General features: G+C 68.5%; 3 protein-coding genes across 4 annotated transcripts; all 3 read right to left on the reverse strand.

Annotated features, from left to right (window-relative positions):
- Positions 1-364: 364 nt before the first annotated feature.
- OCLN (occludin) lies at positions 365-7,944 on the reverse strand. Its single transcript, XM_082779744.1, has 8 exons — positions 7,868-7,944; positions 5,547-6,260; positions 4,385-4,543; positions 2,253-2,419; positions 1,980-2,168; positions 1,719-1,890; positions 1,250-1,291; positions 365-989 (listed from the first exon to the last, which is right to left on the reverse strand). The coding sequence occupies exons 2-8, from the start codon at positions 6,240-6,242 to the stop codon at positions 888-890; spliced, it is 1,527 nt and encodes a 508-aa protein (XP_082635870.1). The 5' UTR covers positions 6,243-6,260; positions 7,868-7,944; the 3' UTR covers positions 365-887.
- A 634-nt stretch (positions 7,945-8,578) lies between these two features.
- Positions 8,579-10,741, reverse strand: LOC309887894 (MARVEL domain-containing protein 2-like; the record flags this gene model as incomplete). The annotated part of the gene is made up of 5 exons (XM_082779924.1): positions 8,579-8,734; positions 8,899-8,949; positions 9,552-9,711; positions 9,840-10,009; positions 10,118-10,741. 5 exons carry the CDS (start codon positions 10,739-10,741, stop codon positions 8,624-8,626), a joined length of 1,116 nt encoding a protein of 371 aa, XP_082636050.1. The 3' UTR covers positions 8,579-8,623.
- A 1,208-nt stretch (positions 10,742-11,949) lies between these two features.
- Positions 11,950-18,417, reverse strand: LOC309887854 (small conductance calcium-activated potassium channel protein 1-like). Of its 2 annotated transcripts, none has more exons than XM_082779861.1 (9): positions 18,301-18,417; positions 16,611-17,009; positions 16,427-16,522; positions 15,917-16,335; positions 13,742-13,883; positions 13,534-13,644; positions 13,308-13,435; positions 12,419-12,488; positions 11,950-12,324 (listed from the first exon to the last, which is right to left on the reverse strand). In XM_082779861.1, exons 2-9 carry the CDS (start codon positions 16,950-16,952, stop codon positions 12,064-12,066), a joined length of 1,569 nt encoding a protein of 522 aa, XP_082635987.1. In that variant the 5' UTR covers positions 16,953-17,009; positions 18,301-18,417; the 3' UTR covers positions 11,950-12,063. The 2 variants fall into 2 exon arrangements, with proteins under 2 accessions (XP_082635987.1, XP_082635986.1); XM_082779860.1 differs by lacking the exon at positions 18,301-18,417 and adding an exon at positions 17,345-17,446.
- Between the last annotated feature and the right edge of the window lie 533 nt (positions 18,418-18,950).

Here is an 18,950-nt window from a genome sequence, read left to right on the forward strand (position 1 = left end):
TCCTCGCAGCGAGGCTCTGCTTCTCAGGGGTACGTGCTGTGCAGAGGGAGGCCGGATTTTAGGCGGGGGGGGGGTGTTTGTCATTTAGATTGATTTCACTGAAAAATATAATCCTTGTTCAATGATACTACACAAATTAACGGAAGCCAATAAAGATGTTTCTTACAACGCCGGGGGCTGTGCTGGACCGGGGGGGGGGGGGATGCTGAACCCCCCAGGGTGGTGGGGAGGTGGTGTCGAGCGGTGAATTAAGCCCCAAAACCGCTGTTTTTCACCCCAAAGCTTCCTCGGGGCGAGTAAACCCCCCCCCCCGCACACGTGGAAGGGGAGGTTTGTACCTGGTCTGGGGGGTCCCGACTTAAAATCAACAGATACAGTTTATTTAAACAAACAACGGTAAAAATTACACAGTTTCAGCCAGTTCCTTCCAAAATCTCGCCCCCACCTAGCAGCTGCCTGGGGGGGGGGCTTTGCCTTCACGCCACGATCCTGCCCTGGGGGCTGCGTGCCCCCAGCACCAGCGTGGGGCTGGGGCCACATTTTGGCACCCCGAGGTGCCCCGGGGCTGGTGCTGACCCCTCTCCAGCCCCCCCAGCCCTTCCTGGCTGGGTGTGGGGCTTCCTCACGCCTCCCCAGCCCAGGGGACGGGTGCTCAGGACCCCCCCCCCAAAACATATTTACAGCACAAGGAGGGGGAACAACCCCCCAGCACGCACCCAGCGAAGGCACTCGGGGGTATTCACAGTGGCTGGGGACGATGCCCAGGGGGTCGCTTTGGATGGTTTTTTGTTTTTTTTTTTTTTACAAAAAGGTACAAAATGCATAGGTAGAGAAGTCTGCAGTGCTGGTGGTGCCCCCCCCCGGCACGCATCCTGTCGTGGCGCGGGTTAACCCCGCACCTTGTCGTAGTCGCTCACCATGCGCTTGATGTGGAAGAGCTTGTTGCGCAGCGCCTTGGTCTCCATCTTCTTGGTCTGGTAATCGGGGCTCTGAAAGGCGGCACGAGGGCAGGCGTCAGCGCCCACGGGCTGGGGCTGCTTTGGGGGGGGGGGGCAGCGCCGAGCCTGGCCCCCGCTCACGGGTTGGGGATGGAGGAGCAGGAGCAGGCTCCCAGGGAGCACCGCCTGCCCTGATATCCCCCGGCACATCCCTGCAGTGCCTTTTTTTTTTTTTTTTTTGCCCTCCCCCAGAGTAACCCAATTTCAACCGGGGTGTGGGAATGGAGAGCTCCCGGGCTCCGCGCACTCACCCGCTTCAAGTCCTTCAGCTGGTTGTATTCCTCTGCCACGTCCTGCAAAGGAAACGGGTACAGGGGTTTACGAGAAGCCCTGAGGGGGTGCCCTGCAGGGACAAGTGCTCCCCAGTGCCCCGCAGCACCAGCTGGCATCCCCAAAGCAATGCAGAATCCCTGGTGCCCTGTGGCATCCCCAAAGTTATGTGGCATCCCCAGTGCCCTGTAGCATCCCCAAAAGCTATGCGTCCTCCCCAAAAGCTATGCGTCCTCCCCAAAAGCTATGCGCCCTCCCCAAAAGCTATGCGCCCTCCCCAGTGCCCTGCAGCATCCCAAAACTTATGCAGGATCCCCAAAGTTATGCGGCATCCCCAGTGCCCTCCGGCACCCCAAAAGCTACGCATCATCCCCAGTACCTGCAGCGTCCCCAAAAGCTCCAGGGCATCCCCGCAGCCCCGAGGCGTCCCCCCCGCCCCCGAGCCCATACCTGGTACTGGGGGCTGTCCTCGGAGATGCTGTCGAGCTCCTTGCTGAGCTGGTTGAGGCGGTCGTTGACGCCATCCATCTCGGCGCAGAGCTGCTTGTAGCGCTTGAGGTCGGTGTCGAACTCCTGCTTGTACTTCTGGCGGGCGCCGTCCGACGTGATGGGGGGGTAGAGGCTGCGGGACAGGGACAGGGGCAGGGTCAGGCCCCGTGGGGGGGGGTCAGCTACGGGCTGGGGGACCCCCAACGAGGCTTCCCCCCTCACCTGGCCCACTGGTCCTGGTCCCGCTCATCGCTGGACTCCACGGCCGTGGTGTAGTCGGTCTCGTACTGCGACTCGTCCAGCTCGGGGTTGCGCCGCCGCCTGCGGCCGCGCCGTGCGGGCGCTTTGCTGGGCTGCTCCTTCCCCTTCTCCTCCACGGGGCTGGTGCTGGTGGCACGGTCTGGCTGGTCACTGCGGGGACACGGGGACATCAGCGTGGTGTGAACAGATGCCCCCGGTACCCCCCACCCAGCTGGCAGTGCCCCCCTGGTTTACCCCCGGCTGCTGTAGGTCCCGGAGGGGTAGTAGGCGGTGTTGGGGGGCGCGTAGCTGTAGGAGGGCGCGCTGTAGGGCGGCGCGTTGATGGGGCTGGTGGGCTTCTCCGAGTAGGCGAGCGTGGCCGTCTCGTCCTGCACGCTGGCCCCGTCTGCCACGTTCTTCACCTGCGAGCAGCGAGAGGTGCTCAGAGGGGGGGACGGTGGCACCGGGGGCACCGGGGACGCTGGCACCGTCCCGCGTGGCCGGAGAAACCCCGGTGTGACCGCTGCGACCCGGCTTGGGGTGCTGATGGGGAGGGGACCCAGCAGAGCTGCAGAATGATGTCCTGCTGGGGGGAGAGGCAAGGGCTGGGGGAGCCCCCCCCAGGCAGGAGAAGCAGTATTTTGGGGGGAGGACGTGCCCGTGGGACCCCACAGCAGGTGGCACTGCCCCACACGGAGCCACCGTGGGCGCTCCGGCACAGGCGCACGCGTGGCGGGGGGTGCCCAGCATCCCTCCTGCACCCCGAGGTGACAGCCCCCCGGATCTGCTGGGTCCCTCATCGCCCCCCCCCCCATGTGCTCGATGCCCACGTAGGGGGCGTTTGCCCCGGCCGCACGGGGCTCCTGGGGGAGGACGTGGGGCTGGCTGGGCAGATGTCCCATCCCGTCCCCCGCCTTCCTTCCTGCCCTTTGTGGGTTGTTTGTGCCGGGACGGAAGCCGGTCCCTGCCGGGGGCCGAGGTGGTGGCCCTGGGGACGTCAGCTGAGAACTCCGGCCGGCAAAGCAGCTTCCTCTCTGCTGCTTTTTCCCCCACTAACAAAGACGCCGTCAGGCGAGGGCCCCTCCTGCCCCCAGGTGAGACGGACACGTCCCCGTGCCACGCCAGGACGGAGCCGGAGGCTCACGCCCACTCGAAGGTCACCTCTTTATCTCAAATCTCAACCATAAAGTGGGAAGGAGATGGCCCGGGGATGGCTTCACACCCTGACACATCGATACTGCCCCGCCGCAGCGTCCCCAAAAAGCTTGGCAGGTGCCACCAAGGGACACCGGCGGAGCTGGGGACACCGCCGGGGGTGCAGGGGCTGCCCCCCGAGCCGGGCCGGCCCTGCTGCAGGCCAGGAAATGCTTAGCAAGGGAGGGACTTTTAACAAAAAATAAATAAACCAGAACAAAGGTGTTTTTGCAAAAAGAAAAACAAATATTAGATGTACACACACCGAGGGGTGCGGACGCACACGAGGAGCCAGGCTGAGGGTTTGAAACCGAGCGCTTTGCTGGGCTCTGGGGTGGCAGGGAATGGTTCAGAACAATGTGAGCTACTTCTCGTCCCATGGGGTCCTGTTCCCTGTTCCCTGGCACCCCAATACCTGGGCACCCCAATGCAGCCGTCTGGGCCGCCCCGGTCTGGTGGTGACAGGGACGGGGATGGGGACAGGGACAGGGATGGGGTCAGAATCTCCTTATCCAGGGCACAGCAGCACGCAGGAGCCGTGCTGAAGGACGTGGGCACATTTCCCAGCCCTGGATCGAAGCCCTGGAGCAGCCAGGGCACCCCAGGGCCCTTCCCTGCCCTCCCTGGGTGCCTCCCCCAGCACCCAGGGGACACCGGGACATCACGGCACGCACGGAGCCGGGCTGGTGGGACAGATCCAGACCACGGCTGGGTGGCACAGCCCAGAGCCACGTTCCCGGAGCCGAGTTAATCATTGACGAGACCGAAACCGAATCGTGTCAGCGGCCAGCGCTGGCAGGAGCTGGGCGAACAAAGGGGAGAGGGCGCGAAGCCTCGGCGGTGCGCTGCTGGCACCTGGCCCATCTGATCCGACCCTGTTTGTCTTTCAGGGAGATCGAGCTCGCCCAGCCCGGCTCCGTTCCCAAAGCATCGTGGCAAGGGGGCATGGAACCGGGTGGAAAAAGCCAAAAAAAAAAAAAAAAAGGGGGTGACAGGGAGGGACCTCACGGTCCCGGGCGCTGCCTGGCGCTATCGGTGATAACGGCGCGCCCCGGCTGCAGGGCTGGGGGTGTGCAAACACCGCGGCGAGGTGCTGGCAGAATGAGGCTCCTGGCACGAGGCTGGGCTGGGGACGGGCACAGCGGGGCCATTTCGGCACAGCCGAGTGCCGGGAGCACCCCCCCGGGACTCACCCACTCCTCCACGTTGGGGCCCTCCTGCAGCACCGGTGCCTTGTCCCAGAAGATGTTGGCCTTGCCGTACTTCCAGATCTTGCTCCGCGTCTTGTGGGCGAAGAAACAGATGAGGCAGAGCAAGAGGACGATGAGGAAGCCGCAGACGATGGCCACGGCCTGGAGGAGAGGGAGGGAGGGAGGAGGGTGAGGAGGGGGCAGGCTCTGGGAAGCCCCCGTCTGGGCAGAGCGGGGGTCTGGTTACCCAACCCCTCCCTGAGGCTGAATGGGAAGCGCTCCCCCCCCCTCCCCAACACCCCCAGTTTTGGATGGGCGGTGGGACAGCCTCTGCCCGGAGCTCACTGGGCTTTGCAGAGCTTTTGGCCCAGCCCCAGCAGTGGAAGAGGATTTGGTTTTCTCGTGGGGACAGGGCAAGCACAGCTCTCGGGGAGGTGACCCCCCCAGCACCTGGGGACCCAAGCCAGCTCCTGCACCCGAGAGCAGGGACCTTGCACCGGCGTTCCCACGAGCCAGATCACGCAGCAGCACAGAATTTGGGGCTGAAAAGGGACAGATCAGAGCCCCGCTGAGCCCTGGAGCCCGCGGCTCCCCCCCGCTCAGCCTGCTCTCAGGGCGCAGGAATGCGGCACGGCCAGCCCAGCCGGCTGGGAACCGGCAGCACCAGTTCCATCCCAGTTCCACCCCAGTGCCGCGCAGGAGCCCCCGCTGGCCCCAGCCGAAACCCGGGGCCGCTGAGCCCTGGGTCGTGGGATCCCGCTGCCTCCTGCCCCACTGACCCCAGCGCCACCACGCGCTGCCCCAATTCCACCCCCCGCAGGCACGCCAGGCTCGCTCAAACACTTTTACGAGCAGGGAGACCAAAGTACCAGGTAGCAGAGCGTCCCCTCCCCGAAACTCCCCAGCTCTGCCGGTCGCACCGGCACCCTCCCCGGCACCCAACGGTGCCCGGCGCTGCCAGAAACGTTAAGGACGGAGCAGAAAGTCCCAGCTGGCTGAGGACACCGCGTCTCACAGCCGGCCCAAGGGCAGCACGAGCAGTTCCAGACACTCTCCTTCCCGCACCCGGCTGCGATAAGCGGCGCTGACCTCGCTCAGCCTCACAACCTTGGGCTTTGCCCCAAAAACGGGGAGGGGTCCGGAGGTGGCGGGGGGACACACTCACCTCCTGGGGGTCCACGGTGCAGTAGTGGTAGATGTACTGGTTGAGGTAAGTGCTGCTGCTGTACACCTGGCTGCACATGGCCAGCAAGGGGCTGTAGTAGTAGCTGCCGGTCATCTGCGCCTGGGGGTTGACGCCCACCACGTAGACGATGGAGGCGATGAGCATGACGAAGGCCAGCACGGCGCACACCACGATGACCACCAGGTAGAAGCGGCGGGAGCGCGAGCCGCTCGACTTGCTGACGCTGGCCACCAGGAGCCCCAGCTGGGCCAGGAAGCAGAGCACGGCCATGCCCATCATGAAGCCGTTGGCCGTCCGCGGGTTGGTGACCCCGCTGTAGTAGCCCCCGTACCCGTAGTTGTAGCCCAGCCCGCTGCCGTAGTAGCTGGAGCCGTAGTAGCCGCCCAGCCCGCTCCCGAAAGCCCCCAAACCGTAGCCGTAGTCCCAGGCGAGGGTGGAGGCCACGCAGGCGAAGATGGCGATGCAGAGCATGATGATGATGGCCTCCAGGATCCTCACCACGCCGGGCGGCGAGGTCCACTTGTAGAAGTGCTGCGGCGCATCCTCGATGTAGTAGGAGCCCGGCGGGGGCGAGCGGGCGCCGTAGTCGTAGCCGTAATCACCCGGCGGGGGCCCGTAGCCCGTGGAGGGGCCGTAACTCATGGGGGGGCCGTCGTAGGACTTCTTGCTGAACATGGTGGCGGTGGGGAGAGCCTGGGGAGGTTGGGGGGGGGGGGGAGGCGGTTGGAGCTGCGGGCACGCGCGGCACCGCCGGGTTTCCACGTCTCCGAGCGCCCGGCAAGGACTTTGGTCTCCTGTCACCGTAAACAAGCGCCCGCCCGTGCCCGACGCCACGCCACGCCACGGGAGTCACCTCTGCTCACGGGGAAACTGAGGCGTGGGGTGGAGAAGGGAGGCGAGTGAGTCACGGGGCATCTCCCCGCACACCCGGCCCTGCCCCGCGTCGGGGACCCCGCGCTGCCGGCCCCGGCCACCCGACCGCGGGCGCCTGAATGAATTGGATTGTTTCAAACCCTAATTAAGGCAGAAAAGCTCTTACCCGAGGCTAGCGCTAACCCTGAGGGTTTCTCCGTAAGCAGCTCTGGTTGGATTTAAAAAATAGTAATAATAATAATAATAATAATAATCCAGGGCACATTATCAACACCGCAGTGAAAAGCAGTAAATTGGGGCAGATCAAAGGGGGGGTGACGCGTTTCCTCGCTGCTAGGGCTGGAGAGCTGCCACACGGAGCCAGGTGCCCCCTGCCCGGGACCCCCGCCCCAACAGGGCCCCCCCCAGCCCCGCAGTCACTCCCTGCCTCAGGTTCCTGCCCTCCTGCGTGCGGTTGGCCTCTCCAAAACACCTTCTGGTTTTGCTTTCCCACAAGTTCGCTCCGAGCCAAACCACCGCCGGGAGGGGTTTGTAGGGCCAGGGAGAAATGCCAGGACGCTGCCACTGGAAGGGGGGAGCCCCTCCGAGGGGGCTGGGGGGGGGCAAAGCAGGGGCTCTGCGAAGCCCACCGAGCTCCTGGTGCTGCTCCACCACCCCCCGGCTGCACAGAGCCGCCCTTCTCCACCCCACAAAGGCAAAACCCCAAAAGCTCAGCGGGGACCCCCCCGGTGGGCATCGCCGGAGCGGGATGCAGCGAGGGGGAACCTGAACCCTGCGTGGGAAACCCAAGCTGGGGGCAGGTGGCAGCGGGGCCGGGGTGTCCGGGCCCAGCTGGGGGCCGGGGGCTTCGTCCCCACGCCCCAAAAAACGGTGGTCCCAAACCAGGGGCTTTGGCCAGACCCCAACGCGGACCTCCCGGGGGTGCCCGCGGCTTTCTTTTCGGGTATCTCCACTCTGCCCCCAGCTCTGCGCATCCCCAAAAGCCCTGGGCTGGCGTGGGGGGTCGACCCAGCAGCAAAGGGAGCTGCAAACCCCCCCCGGGGACCCCCCCATTCCGCGCCGGGGCGGCTCCAGCCCGCCCGGGGCTCCCGCGCCCCCTCCCCGCCACCGGGGCGCAACGCCGGGGTCCGCGTCCCGACGGGGGCAGCGCCGTCCCCGCGCTGTTTTTGGGGATTTTTTGTTGAGTTTTTGAAGGTGGGGGGCCCGGGGTCTGCCCCCACACCCCCTCACCCCCCAACCTCCCGCGGAGCCCCGGGAGGAGCCGCCGCCGCCTCCCACCTGCCCGGTGCGGCTCCGGGAACCGTGCGCGCTCGCTCCGGTCCCGGCGGAGCTCCCGGGGTTCCCTGAGCCCCCCCCCGGTGCGCGGAGGGGAACGAGCCCCCGGGACACCCCCCTGCCCCCCCGCTCCTTGTCCCGGAGCCCCTTACCTGGCCGCTCCTCCGCCTCTTTGTTCCCGTAAAATGGCAGCCGGGAGCAGCGGCACCGCCGCCGCCGGGCGCTGCAGGGAACCGGCCCCGGTTTCCGCCTCCGGGGGGAGCCCCGGGGGCGGCCCCGCTGCTCCCGCCCGGCCCCCGGCCGTGGGGAGGTGGCGGAGGGGGCTCGGGGGCTCCGGGGGTCTTGGGGGGGGCTTTGGGGAGCTCACACGCGCGGCGGTTCCGTGGAGTGAGAAAAGCGGGGGCTGGAGGGGGCTCGGGGTCCCTGGGGGCTGGGGGGGCGCAAAGAGGCCAGGGCCGTGCCCCCCCCACTCCGGAGTCGTGGCACGGGGGGGTCCTGTTGGGCACCGGGGCTGCTTTCGTCATCCCAGGGGACAGGAGTGTCCCTGGGGGGGTTGCCAGCTGCTGGAGCCCACCCACCTCCGTCATCCGTGGGCACCCCAGGACGCGCACTGAAGCCCCCCCAAAAAATATCACCAGATTTTATTAAAAGCAGCTCTGCCCCCCCCCACAGCTGCACCCCTGGGGGTGCTCCCGAATCCACAGCAGGTGCAGAGCCACCAAAAGCACCCCAAAACCCTCAGGTTTGCTCCCCATACCCAGGTGGGTGCAACGCGTGGGGTGCAGCGGGTGCCCCCTGCTCGCCCCCGCAGCACCGGCACCCCAAGGTGCTGAGCCCTGCGGGGTCCCCAGGGTTTTTGGGGAGGGGGGGGGGACCCAGCAGAGCCCTGGGGTCCCCCGTGAGCAGGTTCAGAAGTAGACGGCGCCGCCGCGGTCGTAGTCCTGGATCTGCCTCTTGATGTGCGTCAGCTTCTCCTGCAGGTAGCGGCAGCGCCGCTGCTTCTCCAGGAAGGCCGAATCCTGCCGGTGGGATGCAGCGGTGCCGTGCACAGCCCGGGGGGACCCCCCCACAGCAACGGGGTCCCACGGATACCCAGCACCCCCCCACACAGATCTTTGAGGGCTGGGAAGCTTGCAGTACTCCTGGTGTGGCTCTGGGTGCATGAACCCCGAGCCCTACTCACCCTCTTCTTCCTCAGGACCTCGTGCCATACACGAGCCACCCTGCTGTCCCCCTGTGGGGTGAGAAGAGGCAGCCCGATATCCCCAGCCCTGCTGGCACGGCCCTGGTGCTGAGCCCTGCCTGCTTGGGACACCCATGGGACACCTATGGGACACCCACGGGACACCCATGGGACACCCACGGGACACCATTGGGACACCCATGGGACACCCATGGGACACCCACGGGACACCTATGGGACACCCATGGGAAACCTACGGGACACCATTGGGACACCTATGGGAAACCCACGGGACACCCACGGGACACCTATGGGACACCTATGGGAAACCCATGGGACACCCGTGGGACACCCATGGGAAACCCACAGGACACCCATGGGACACCCATGGGACACCCACAGGACACCTATGGGAAACCCACGGGACACCTATGGGAAACCCGTGAGACACCATTGGGACACTCACGAGACACCCATGGGACACTTATGGGACACCCACGGGACACCCACCAGACACCGATGGGACACCCACAGGACACCCACCGGACACTTATGGGACACCCATGGGAAACCCAAGGGACACCCATGAGACACCCACGGGACACCCATGGGACACCTATGAGACATCCACAGGACACCCATGGGACACCCACCGTCCTGCTGAGCGCGTGGCGCGCGGTGGCCTCCAGCTCCCCCAGCCTCCTCCGTGCCTCCCGCAGCTCTGCCAGCAGCTCGCGGTACTCGGCGTGCTGGTCGCTGAACACAGCCCGGTATCCCTCCCGCTGCCACCCGCTGCGGATCGCCGGGTACTTTCTGCACAGCCCCAGGGGGGGCACAAAGCTCAGGGGGGGTCCCTGCTCCGGGTTGGTGCCCCAGCACGGAGGCACCGGGGGGCTCCGGACCCCTCCGGGACCCCATCGCGTGGCCGTCCCCTCACTCACACCACGTAGTCTGGGACAGCGCACGGCCGCGGCACGAGCCCGGGGGGGTCGGAGCGGGTCAAGACCCCCGGCCTCTCGCCCCCCTCGGTGGCCGTGTCCCTCCCCAGGGGTCTCCGCGGGGGTCCCACCTCATCCTCGAAGGTGACGCGCTTGGCTCGGACCGGCGGCGGCTTCGAGACACAAAGAGGAATCGGAGGAAGGGGGGGGTGAGGACCCCAACTTTGGCTGCACCCCCCCCCAAAAAAAAAAAAAAACCTCCCGGTGACCAAGGGACTCACGGGAGCCTCCCGCAGCCTCCGGGCCACCTCGTGCCTCCACATCTTGAGGGCCACGAGGCTGCCGGCCAGGTAGAGCAGCGCCGTGAGGAAGAGGAAGACGAGGGCGGCCGCTTGCCCCCCGGCCGGGGGGCAGAAAGCGGCGAGGAGGGGGCCGCCGGCCAGAGGGGGGGAATAGCAGAGCCCCCCCAGACTGACGGCGTGGACGTAGCCCCCCGCCGCCCCCAGGGAGAGCAGGAACAGGAGGCCGTGGAGGCCGGATTCGGTGGGAGGCCACCAAGGTGCCTCCAGGAGGACGCGGTGGTAATAAGGGCTCACCCCCAGCCCCAGCAGCGCCGCCGTCAGCAGCCAGCCCAGGGCGACCCCCCCCAGCACAAAAGTGGGCAGCGGACCCCCGTAACCAACCCCCGGGACCCCCCCGAGGAGCAGCTCGCCCCCGTAATCCTGCTGGATGTAGGCGCAGACGCAGGCGAAGGCTGCCCCCCCGCACAGCAGCTCCAGCCCCCCCAGCACCCGCAGCAGCCCCCGCCACGATTTCGTGGGGGCGAAGCGGAGCCCGGCCGCACGCTGCCCCCCAAAACCAGCCCCGAGCCCCTGAGCCCCCCGGGGGTGGGCAGGCTCGGCCATCAGCCCCCCCAGGGTTGTGGGTTTTTTTTTTTGGGGAGGGGGCTCCCCTGGATATGTCCGAGGTGGGATCTCCCCCCCCCCAAGTCCCCGATCCCAACCCCGGTCCCGTGCCTCAGTTTCCCCCCGCAGGGCACCGCCGCAGCCCGGCTCCCCGCACGCTGCTCACCGGGAGATTTACGAGAGGTGGGGGCCGCAGCGGGGGGCTTTAAGGGGGGGGGGGGTCACCGGGTCCCTGCCGCCACCAGCACCCAAGGGTGCCCCCGTGCAGCCGCTGCCTGCCGCCGATAGGCACGGCTGGTTAAACATTGACCCGCACGCACCGCCCCGAGGCGCGGCGTGGGGGCAGGATCAGGCCCCCCCCTGCCCCCCCCGGGGCTCCACCCAGCACCCCGCTGGGGGCCGCATCCTGCCCCCCCCCCCCCGGCACTGGTTTGGACTGGGATGGGCTTGGCAAAGCCATGGGGAGCCCCCAGCACCCCCCAAAACCCAGCGAGCAGCCCCCACCCGCTGCCATGGCCCCCCCCCAAAGGGCAGGAATCTCCCCCCCCCCTCATCCCACCCAATTCCTCCCCCCGGGTCCTGGCCAGGAGCAGAGAGCGACGCGTCCAGTTCAGCCTCCTTTAATTTGCACCTCAGCCCCCCCCCCACGCCGAGGGTCCAGCCAGGGCAAGGGAGGGGGGGGGGCAGGACTGGATCCGGCCCAGCACCGCCCCCCCTTTGCCCCCCCCCCCGCCCCATTTTACACATGGGGAAACTGAGGCACGGAGCGGCGAGGGGACTGCAGGGTCGGGCCAGGGAGGGAGCCCCCCCACCCCTCACCCCCACCCCCTCACCCTGGGGGCTCAGCCCTGCTTTAGCCCTGGGGGGGGGAAGGGGGCTGCCCCCCACCCCTCCTGGCTCCCCACCACCCCAGCCCCATCCTTCACCCCCCCTCTCCAACCCACAGCAGGGGGACAGCCCCCGGACCCCCCCCCCCAAAAAAATAAAACCAACCTCAGGGCTCCCCTTTTCTCCCCCCCCCTCTCCCTTTTCCCCCCCCCTCCACCACAGGACCCCCCCTGGGGCTGATCGTGTGTGCGCGCCCCCCCCCTTTTTATCCAAAACCCTCCCCTGGCTTGGGTGGGGGGAGCACGGGACCACCTGGGGGGGGCCAAATTGGGGCTTGGGGGGGGGGTCTCCAGCCTCACGCCAGCACAGTGAACGCAGGAAGTTTATAGAGGGCTTTACAGAACAAAGCTACTGAAATCAGCCACACGATGGCCAGACATAAAAAGGGACCCCCCCCAGCCCCCCCAGTTCCAACTCCCCCCCAACCCCACAAATCACCCGCTGTCCGAGGAGGAGGTGTGGGGGGCGGTGGAGGGGGACCTGCGGCGGCAGGGGGGGGTGCAGGGGGCCCAGGTCCCCAAGAGCTCGCGCTGCTGCTGCTGCTGCTGCCCGATGGCTTGGCTGACCAGCGCCGGCAGCGCCAGCAGGCTCAGCCCCAGCGCCTCCAGTTTGCTCTCCAGGGCGCCGATGCGCTTCTCCAGGTCCTCGTGGCGCTCCTGCAGCTCCGACACCATGTCGTACATGATGTTCTGGGTCTGTCGGGAGATTTGGGAGGGGGCCAAAATGGGGTAACGTGCCCCCCCCCCCTCCCCTCCATTATGCGGTGTCCCCCCTTTTCCCGGCGCTCACCTTCGCCAGGTCCACCAGCGTGTTGGCCTGGTCGTTCAGCTTGCGCTGCTCCATCTTCACGCTCCTCAACCTGCCGGGGGGAATGGGGAGCGGGGACGGCTCAGCGGCACCCCGCGGGGTCCTCCCCAGCGCCCCGGCATGCACTCGGGGGGGGGGTCCCACGGTCCTGGGGGGCTCCCACGGTCTTGGAGAGCTCCCGCACCCCTGGGGAGCTCCCATGGTCCCGAGGAGCCCCCACGTTTCCAGGGGGCTCCCACATTTCCAGGGGGGCTGCCACGTTCCCACATGATCTGGCACTGCCCCAGACCCTCCCAAAGAAGAGACAGCCCCAGCCGGGGGGGGGGGGGCTGCGCTGCCATGCCGTGTCCCCCCCCCCCCCTCCCCATTTTGCAGCACCGAGCCCATGCAGACGGACAGGCACGGAGGAGCCGGGCAGACTTACTTCTGGGCTCTGCAGGGACGGGGCAGAACAGAGACAAAACACAACAGCAGGTTTAATACCACCACCGAGAGCGCACGGGGATGCCAGCGCCCCCCCTGACCCCCCCACCCTTTCCGCTTCCCCCCCCCCCAAAAGCAGGAGGCACCGGGGGCTCGAGGCGGGTGAAGCCGGGCAGCGGACACGGTGACACCAAGCCGTGCCATTGCGCACCCCCAGGGCACCCCAGCACCGTCCCTGCTGCCACCAGGGTGCCCCCCCGCTGGGAAAACACCCCCCCCCGGGATGGGACTGTGAGGGAAACCGGGATGCCAACCCCGGGGATGAGGGCATTTGGGGTAGAACTGGCAGAAATCGGGGGCCAGAAGGGGGCATTTCCACGGCCACCCAGGCTGGCGGTGGCCCGTGCCCGGGCGCCGCGTAGGAAGCAGGTAAAGGTTTGGCACTTACTGATGGATGGCTTGGAGGAACTTACGCTGGTGTTTCCGAACTTTGGCATGGTCGATCTTCTTCACCAGCTTGGTGTGTTTGTAGATGAGCCACGTTTCCCTGAGTACGTTGGCAGCAGCATTTTTCACCTGAAGGCAACCAAACGCCGGGGGTCGGGGACGGAGGCAGCCGGACGCCAACGGAGGGGACGGAGAGGGGAGCTGGGGGGGGGGCGGGGGGAGCTCACCCGCTTCGTTAGCTGCGTATCCATCATGAAATTGTGCACGTGTTTCTCCGCTTTGGTGAGCTCTAGCTTTCTGGCAACGACGGCGACGACCAGAGCCGTGCAGCCGGCACCCTGCGGGCACAGCACCGGGGTGAGGGCACCGGCACCGGCACCAGCGGGCGCTCGCAGCCCCCCGCCCCCCCCCCTGGGGATACCCCGGCAAGCTCACCATGATGCCAGTGAGCAGACACACGCCCTTCCCGCAGTAGGTGTGCGGCACCATGTCCCCGTAGCCGATGGAGAGGAAGGTGATGGAGATCAGCCACATCGCCCCCAGGAAGTTGCTGGTCACCTCCTGCTTGTCGTGGTACCTGCCCGGGGCCAAGCGCACGGCGCCCGTCAGCCGCGGGGGTCCCGCGCCGTGGGCTTGGCCACGCGATGTGCAGCCGCTTCCCCGTGCCGGGGCTGCAGCCAGGGGAGTGCCCGAGCTCCCCGCCGTGCCGTGGGGGTCCCCAAAAAGAGGCACCGGGGTTCCAGCTTGCTCCTGGGGCCGGGCACCCCCAGCGCTGGTGACCAAAGCGTCCCATGGAGAGGGGACGGGAGGGTGGCGGAGCTGCGCCCACCCAGGGCTGTGCCGGGAGAGGGGGGGGATGATAAATCCCCACCCTCCTCGAGCTGCCCCCCTGTGATCTCAAAGCACAGCAGGCGGGTGTCACCGCAAGGCCCCCAGCAGGGGACGTTTCCCTGCAGAGCTGGGGACGATCGCACGGTGCCCACACGGGGGGGGGGACACAGCCTGGAGCAGGGCACCCCTCGCCCCTCGAGGCCACCCCGGCAGGGACTGAGCTGGAATCGCGGGGGGGGGACGCTGTGCTTTGAGATCCCGTGGCCAGCACCGAAGCCACGAACTCCTGCGGCCGTGCCCCCCCCCCACGCAGCCCCGGGGACACCGGGACGAGCCGGGCAGCGGGGACATGCGGGGAGCAGCGGGGAGCACGGACACCCGGGGGGGGGGAGGCAGGGGGGAGGCGAGGAAAGGGCAGGGGCCGATCGCAGCAAGCCGGGGGCGGACTCGAAGCGTGCGGCGAGGAATTTAGGATTGCTGCGTCCCCTTCCCCCTCTCCCCAGGCGCAGCCTGCGAAGTTTGGGCTTGGAACCTCAGCCGGCACCGGGGGATGCGGTGGGGCGACGCCGGGGGGTGACGCTCCCCAGGGGAGGTTGGGGTGCACGGGGGGTGCCAGGCACGGCCGGGCTCAGCTGGTCCCCCAAAAGCGCCGAGAGCCCCGGGACTTTGCCCCACGGTGCTGCCCCTCTGCCCCCTCTTCTTCCCCTTCCCCTGCTCCACCCCAGGGAGCAGCCCTGGGGCTCCCCCAGCGCGCCCGAACCACGTGCACCGAGGAGGGGAAACGCCGAGCGAGGGGAAGGCTCGGAGCCGAGCGCGAGCCCTTTGGAGATGCTTCAGCCCCCATCTGGAAATAAAAAGTGGTCCCGGGGCCCCTGCCCGGCTGCTTTGGCTCGGCTCCGCTTTGTTCAGCGCTCCGGGAACAAAACCGGGAGCCCCGGAGCCACCCCAGGGACCCGCGGGGGGGTCTGCAGCAAACCCATCCCTAAAAAAATGGGGCAGAGGGGGGCTGTCCCGCACCCCCATCCCCACAGGACTTCCCCAGGTGGCTGCAGCCAGCCCTGGGCACCGCATCTGCTGAGGTTCCAAGTGGAAAAGGCTCCGGCCCCTTTCCAGGTCCGTGGGATTTTTATTCTGGCCCAGGTGCCCCCCTCCCTTACCCACCCCCCCCAACCCGCCGGCTGCAGCTAATCCTAAATTCTGAGTAGCGCAAAAAGCCTGGGGCTTTGGGGGGGGGTGGAGGGGAGGAGTGAGGGGGGGGAACGTCCCGTGCAGGACGCGGCTGTCGGTTCCTGGGGTGACTCACAGTTTGTCCCTGCGAGCAGCAGAGCAGTCAGAGAGGGAAAACAAGAGCAGTTAATGCGCGGTCCCGGGGCGAGGAGAAGCGGCCGAGGAAGGCGAGCGCGGGGGGGACGGGGACGGGCGAGCGCAGCCCAACCCCTGCCGGGCGCAGCTGAGGAGCACGTGGCACATCCCAGCCCCGAGACCCCCACCCTGTCAGTGGTAACGGGGTCCTGCAGCATCCCGTGGGGACGAAATCCTCCAAAATCCTCCTGGCAAACACCCGCGGCTCCGGCAAAGCGCCACGGCCACCTCCCGCCGCACCCAGGGCACGAGGATCCGGCGAAGACACCCGGGGACCTCTCCTCCGGGTGCTCCCCTCGTACCCCCCAGGTCGGCTCCGTGCGTCCTCAGCTGCGCCCCGGCCCCGCGCCCTCCCCGAGAGCCCCCGCGGGCAGCACCCGGGGGCCCCCTGCAGCACCCCCGGACCCCCCCCCTCACCTCTCGCAGACGCGGACGGTCCAGGCGGCGATGATCCAGGAGGAGATGCTGAAGACCAGCAGCACGGTGCCGGGGCAGATGGTCATGAGGGTCTTCATGACGAAGCGGGTGTTGAAGTTGATCTTGTTGAGGGCGCCGATGCTGCGGGAGGAGGCGTCGGTGAAGAGCTTGCTGTGCAGCAGCATGACGCGCCCGATCAGGTAGAGCCGCAGGAACATGGGGATGGAGAGGATGATGTCCACGTCGGCGTCGGCCACCGAGGCGGCGTAGGTGAAGGCCAGGCGAGCCGTCCAGGTGAACAGGTACTGCCCGGGGATGGGGTGGATGGCGCAGACCAGCAGCTCCAGGGCGATGAAGAAGATGCGCTCGTAGGTCATGGCGATGCGCCAGTCGTCCGCGCCGTTGTCCACCATGAAGAGCTGCGGGGAACGAGGCGCTGGGAGCTGGTACGGAGCTGGGGAGGGGGCACAAGACCCCCGCCGCGGGTGCCCACCCGTGGGTGCCCCTCACCTGGATCTCCCTGGCGTGGTACATGACGATGAGCCCCAGGAGGATGAGGGTGGAGAGGCTGATAAGGCATTTCAGTGCAAACGAGTACGACGACTCCTGCGGGGGCGCAGCGAGCGGGGTGAGCCCGGCGGGGTGCCCCGAGCATGTCCCCGCCGCGCGCCCACCCCCCCCCTTCAAATCCCACCTTGGTGTAGACCCCCCAGGACAGCTCCGTCTCCGTGACCATGACCACGATGCCAAACATGCCGAAGATGAGGGCGTAGTCGCTGAGCCGCTTGCGCTTCTCGAAGAGGGCGCGCCGGTGGCCCAGCTTGTAGCCGATGTTTTGGGGGCGCCGCGGCCCCCGCGTCTCCGCCGCATCCCCCCCGGGGGCCGGGGGCTGCTGCTGCTCGGGCCGGGAGACCACCACCACCTCCTCCAACCCGGGGGGGCGGCGGGGTCGCAGGGGTTGGGTCTCGGCCTCCGCTGGGTGCAGGGTGGGGGTCGAGGCGCTCAGGACCCCCCCATTGGAGCGGCAGCCGCTCATGGCTGTGGCGAGCTGGGGGCCGGGCGATGCCGCATGGCTCAGCGGCGCGGGGGGCACCTGGGGAGGGGTCGAGGGGGGGGGTGAAAGAAGGCACCGGTTTTGGCACCGAGCTGCGCCCCCCCCTCCCCACCACCACCGCCACCTGCCCCGCACGTGGGGGCTCACCCACGGTGCCCACCCCCTCCCCTAAAAACCTCCCCCCCCCCTGCACCGCACCGTGCGCGCCCTCCCCGTGCGCCACCGTCGCCATCCCGGGGGCGCAGCGGCACCGGGGACCGGCCGGTTACCGGGAAGGGGGGTGGGGGGTGGCACCGGCACGGCTCGGTCCCGGTTACCGGGAGTGGGCTCAGCGACCCCCCCCAACCCTGCTGCCCCCCCCCAACCCCCCCCACCTGCCGCCGGGGACCGGGGACCGGAGCCCGACCCGGGGCCGCGCCGCAGCCGCCGCAGCCCGGTTCGGCCCCGGGGGCGCGCGGCGGCGGCGGGACCGGAGAGCCCGGGGGGGGGGGGCGGCCCGAGCGAGGTTGCTGATTGGTTGGGAGGGGGCACGCCCCCTCGTGACGTAGGCCTCCGAGCCCCGCCCACCCCCGTGCGCCGGCTCCGCCCCCCCACCCCCTCCCCTCCCCAAGCGCCCCCTCCCCTCCCCGGGAGCCCCCCGGGGTCCCCCGGGTGCCCCCAGAGCCCCCCCACACGGGGAACCCCCCCCCCACAGGGGATCCCCCACACACAGGGACCCCCCCCACACGGGGGACCCCCTGCTTCAGCCCCCTGCACCCTGCTGCCATCCCCCCCCACCCCTCGCTGTCGCCCCCCCGCCCCCCAATTCCCCAACCCCCCCCCAATTCCCCATCACCCCATGCACCCCCCCACCGCCCCCCACTACCCCCACCCCCTCACGCCCCCCCCATCACCCCATGCACGCCCCCACCCCTCCATCACATCCCCCCCCCAGCCCCGCGCACCCCCCATCAGGCTCCATCCCCCCCCCAACGCGCAGCCTCCAGCCCCCCCCCGTGACAACCCCGTGCACCCCCTGCGCACCCCCCAACCCCTCAACCCCCTCCCTCATTCACCTGCACCCCAAAACCCACCCCCGAGCACCCCCCCCACCCCATGCACCCCCCCAGCACCCCATTTCCAGCACCTCCTCCCCACCACCCCCATGCGCCCCCCCCTCCATCATCCCCCCATGCACCCCCCCATGCACCCCCCTCCACCTCCCCATGCACCCCCCCACCATCACCCCCCTCCACCCCTCCCCACGCCCCCTGGGACCCCCCCCTGGCCCCTCAGCAGCCCCCCCCCCTGCACCCCAGCCCCGCTGCCCTGGCACCCCGCACCCCCGTACCTGCTCGCGCTCCCCGCTGCCGGCGGGGGGGGGTCTCGGGGCGCTAGGGGCAATGGGAGCGGGGCTGGGGCTTGGCACGGGGGGGGTCCGGGGGGCCGGGTGCCATGGGTTTCCCTCCACGCCTGGCCGGGGAGGAGAGGCGGCGTTAGCGGGGGGCGGCGTGAGACCCCCCCCGGTGCATGGGGAGGTTTGGGGGGACCCTCGGAGCCACCCCCCCCACCCAACCCCGTTGCAGCACCGAGCCCCCCCCCGCGGCAGCCAGGGCCGAGCGGGGACTGGGCGAGCAGGGCCATGGATTTTGGGTGTTTTTCGGATGTCGTTTTGTCCCCGGGAGATTGGAAAAGGGGAAAATGGGGCAGGGCGCGGGGACGGGGGGTGCTCGGCTGAGCCCCCCCACCCTGCGCCCTCATAGCGGGGACAGAGCCGCGCTGCCTGCCTGCACCGGGGGGGTGACGGAGCCCAAAAGGACCCCCCCAGGCCCTGCTGCACGGGCCTGGCCCTCTGGAGCTGATGCAGACCCCGCTGCGCAAACAGCCCCCAGCACCCGCAGCCCCCTTGCACCGACGGCCCCGCTGCAGCGAGGGCCCCGTGGCACACGCAGCCCCCCTGCACCAACACCACCACGGCCTCAACGTCCCCGCTGCGCCACC

This window comes from Aythya marila (assembly GCF_965140915.1).
Source record: "Aythya marila genome assembly, chromosome: 27".
In the NCBI taxonomy this organism is placed as follows: Eukaryota; Metazoa; Chordata; class Aves; order Anseriformes; family Anatidae; genus Aythya; species Aythya marila.

Excerpts from the sequence above, each read along its gene's own strand:
- OCLN (XM_082779744.1), bottom strand. The coding sequence starts at position 6,242 with ATGTTCAGCAAGAAGTCCTACGACGGCCCCCCCATGAGTTACGGCCCC. Across the intron at positions 1,891-1,979 it reads GACCAGGACCAGTGGGCCAG|CCTCTACCCCCCCATCACGT; the intron begins GTGAGGGGGGAA and ends CCTGTCCCGCAG. Across the intron at positions 990-1,249 it reads AGCTGAAGGACTTGAAGCGG|AGCCCCGATTACCAGACCAA; the intron begins GTGAGTGCGCGG and ends GCCGCCTTTCAG.
- LOC309887854 (XM_082779861.1), bottom strand. The coding sequence starts at position 16,952 with ATGAGCGGCTGCCGCTCCAATGGGGGGGTCCTGAGCGCCTCGACCCCC. Across the intron at positions 16,336-16,426 it reads ACCACGCCAGGGAGATCCAG|CTCTTCATGGTGGACAACGG; the intron begins GTGAGGGGCACC and ends CGTTCCCCGCAG. Across the intron at positions 12,325-12,418 it reads CGCTGGTGGACCTGGCGAAG|ACCCAGAACATCATGTACGA; the intron begins GTGAGCGCCGGG and ends ATCTCCCGACAG.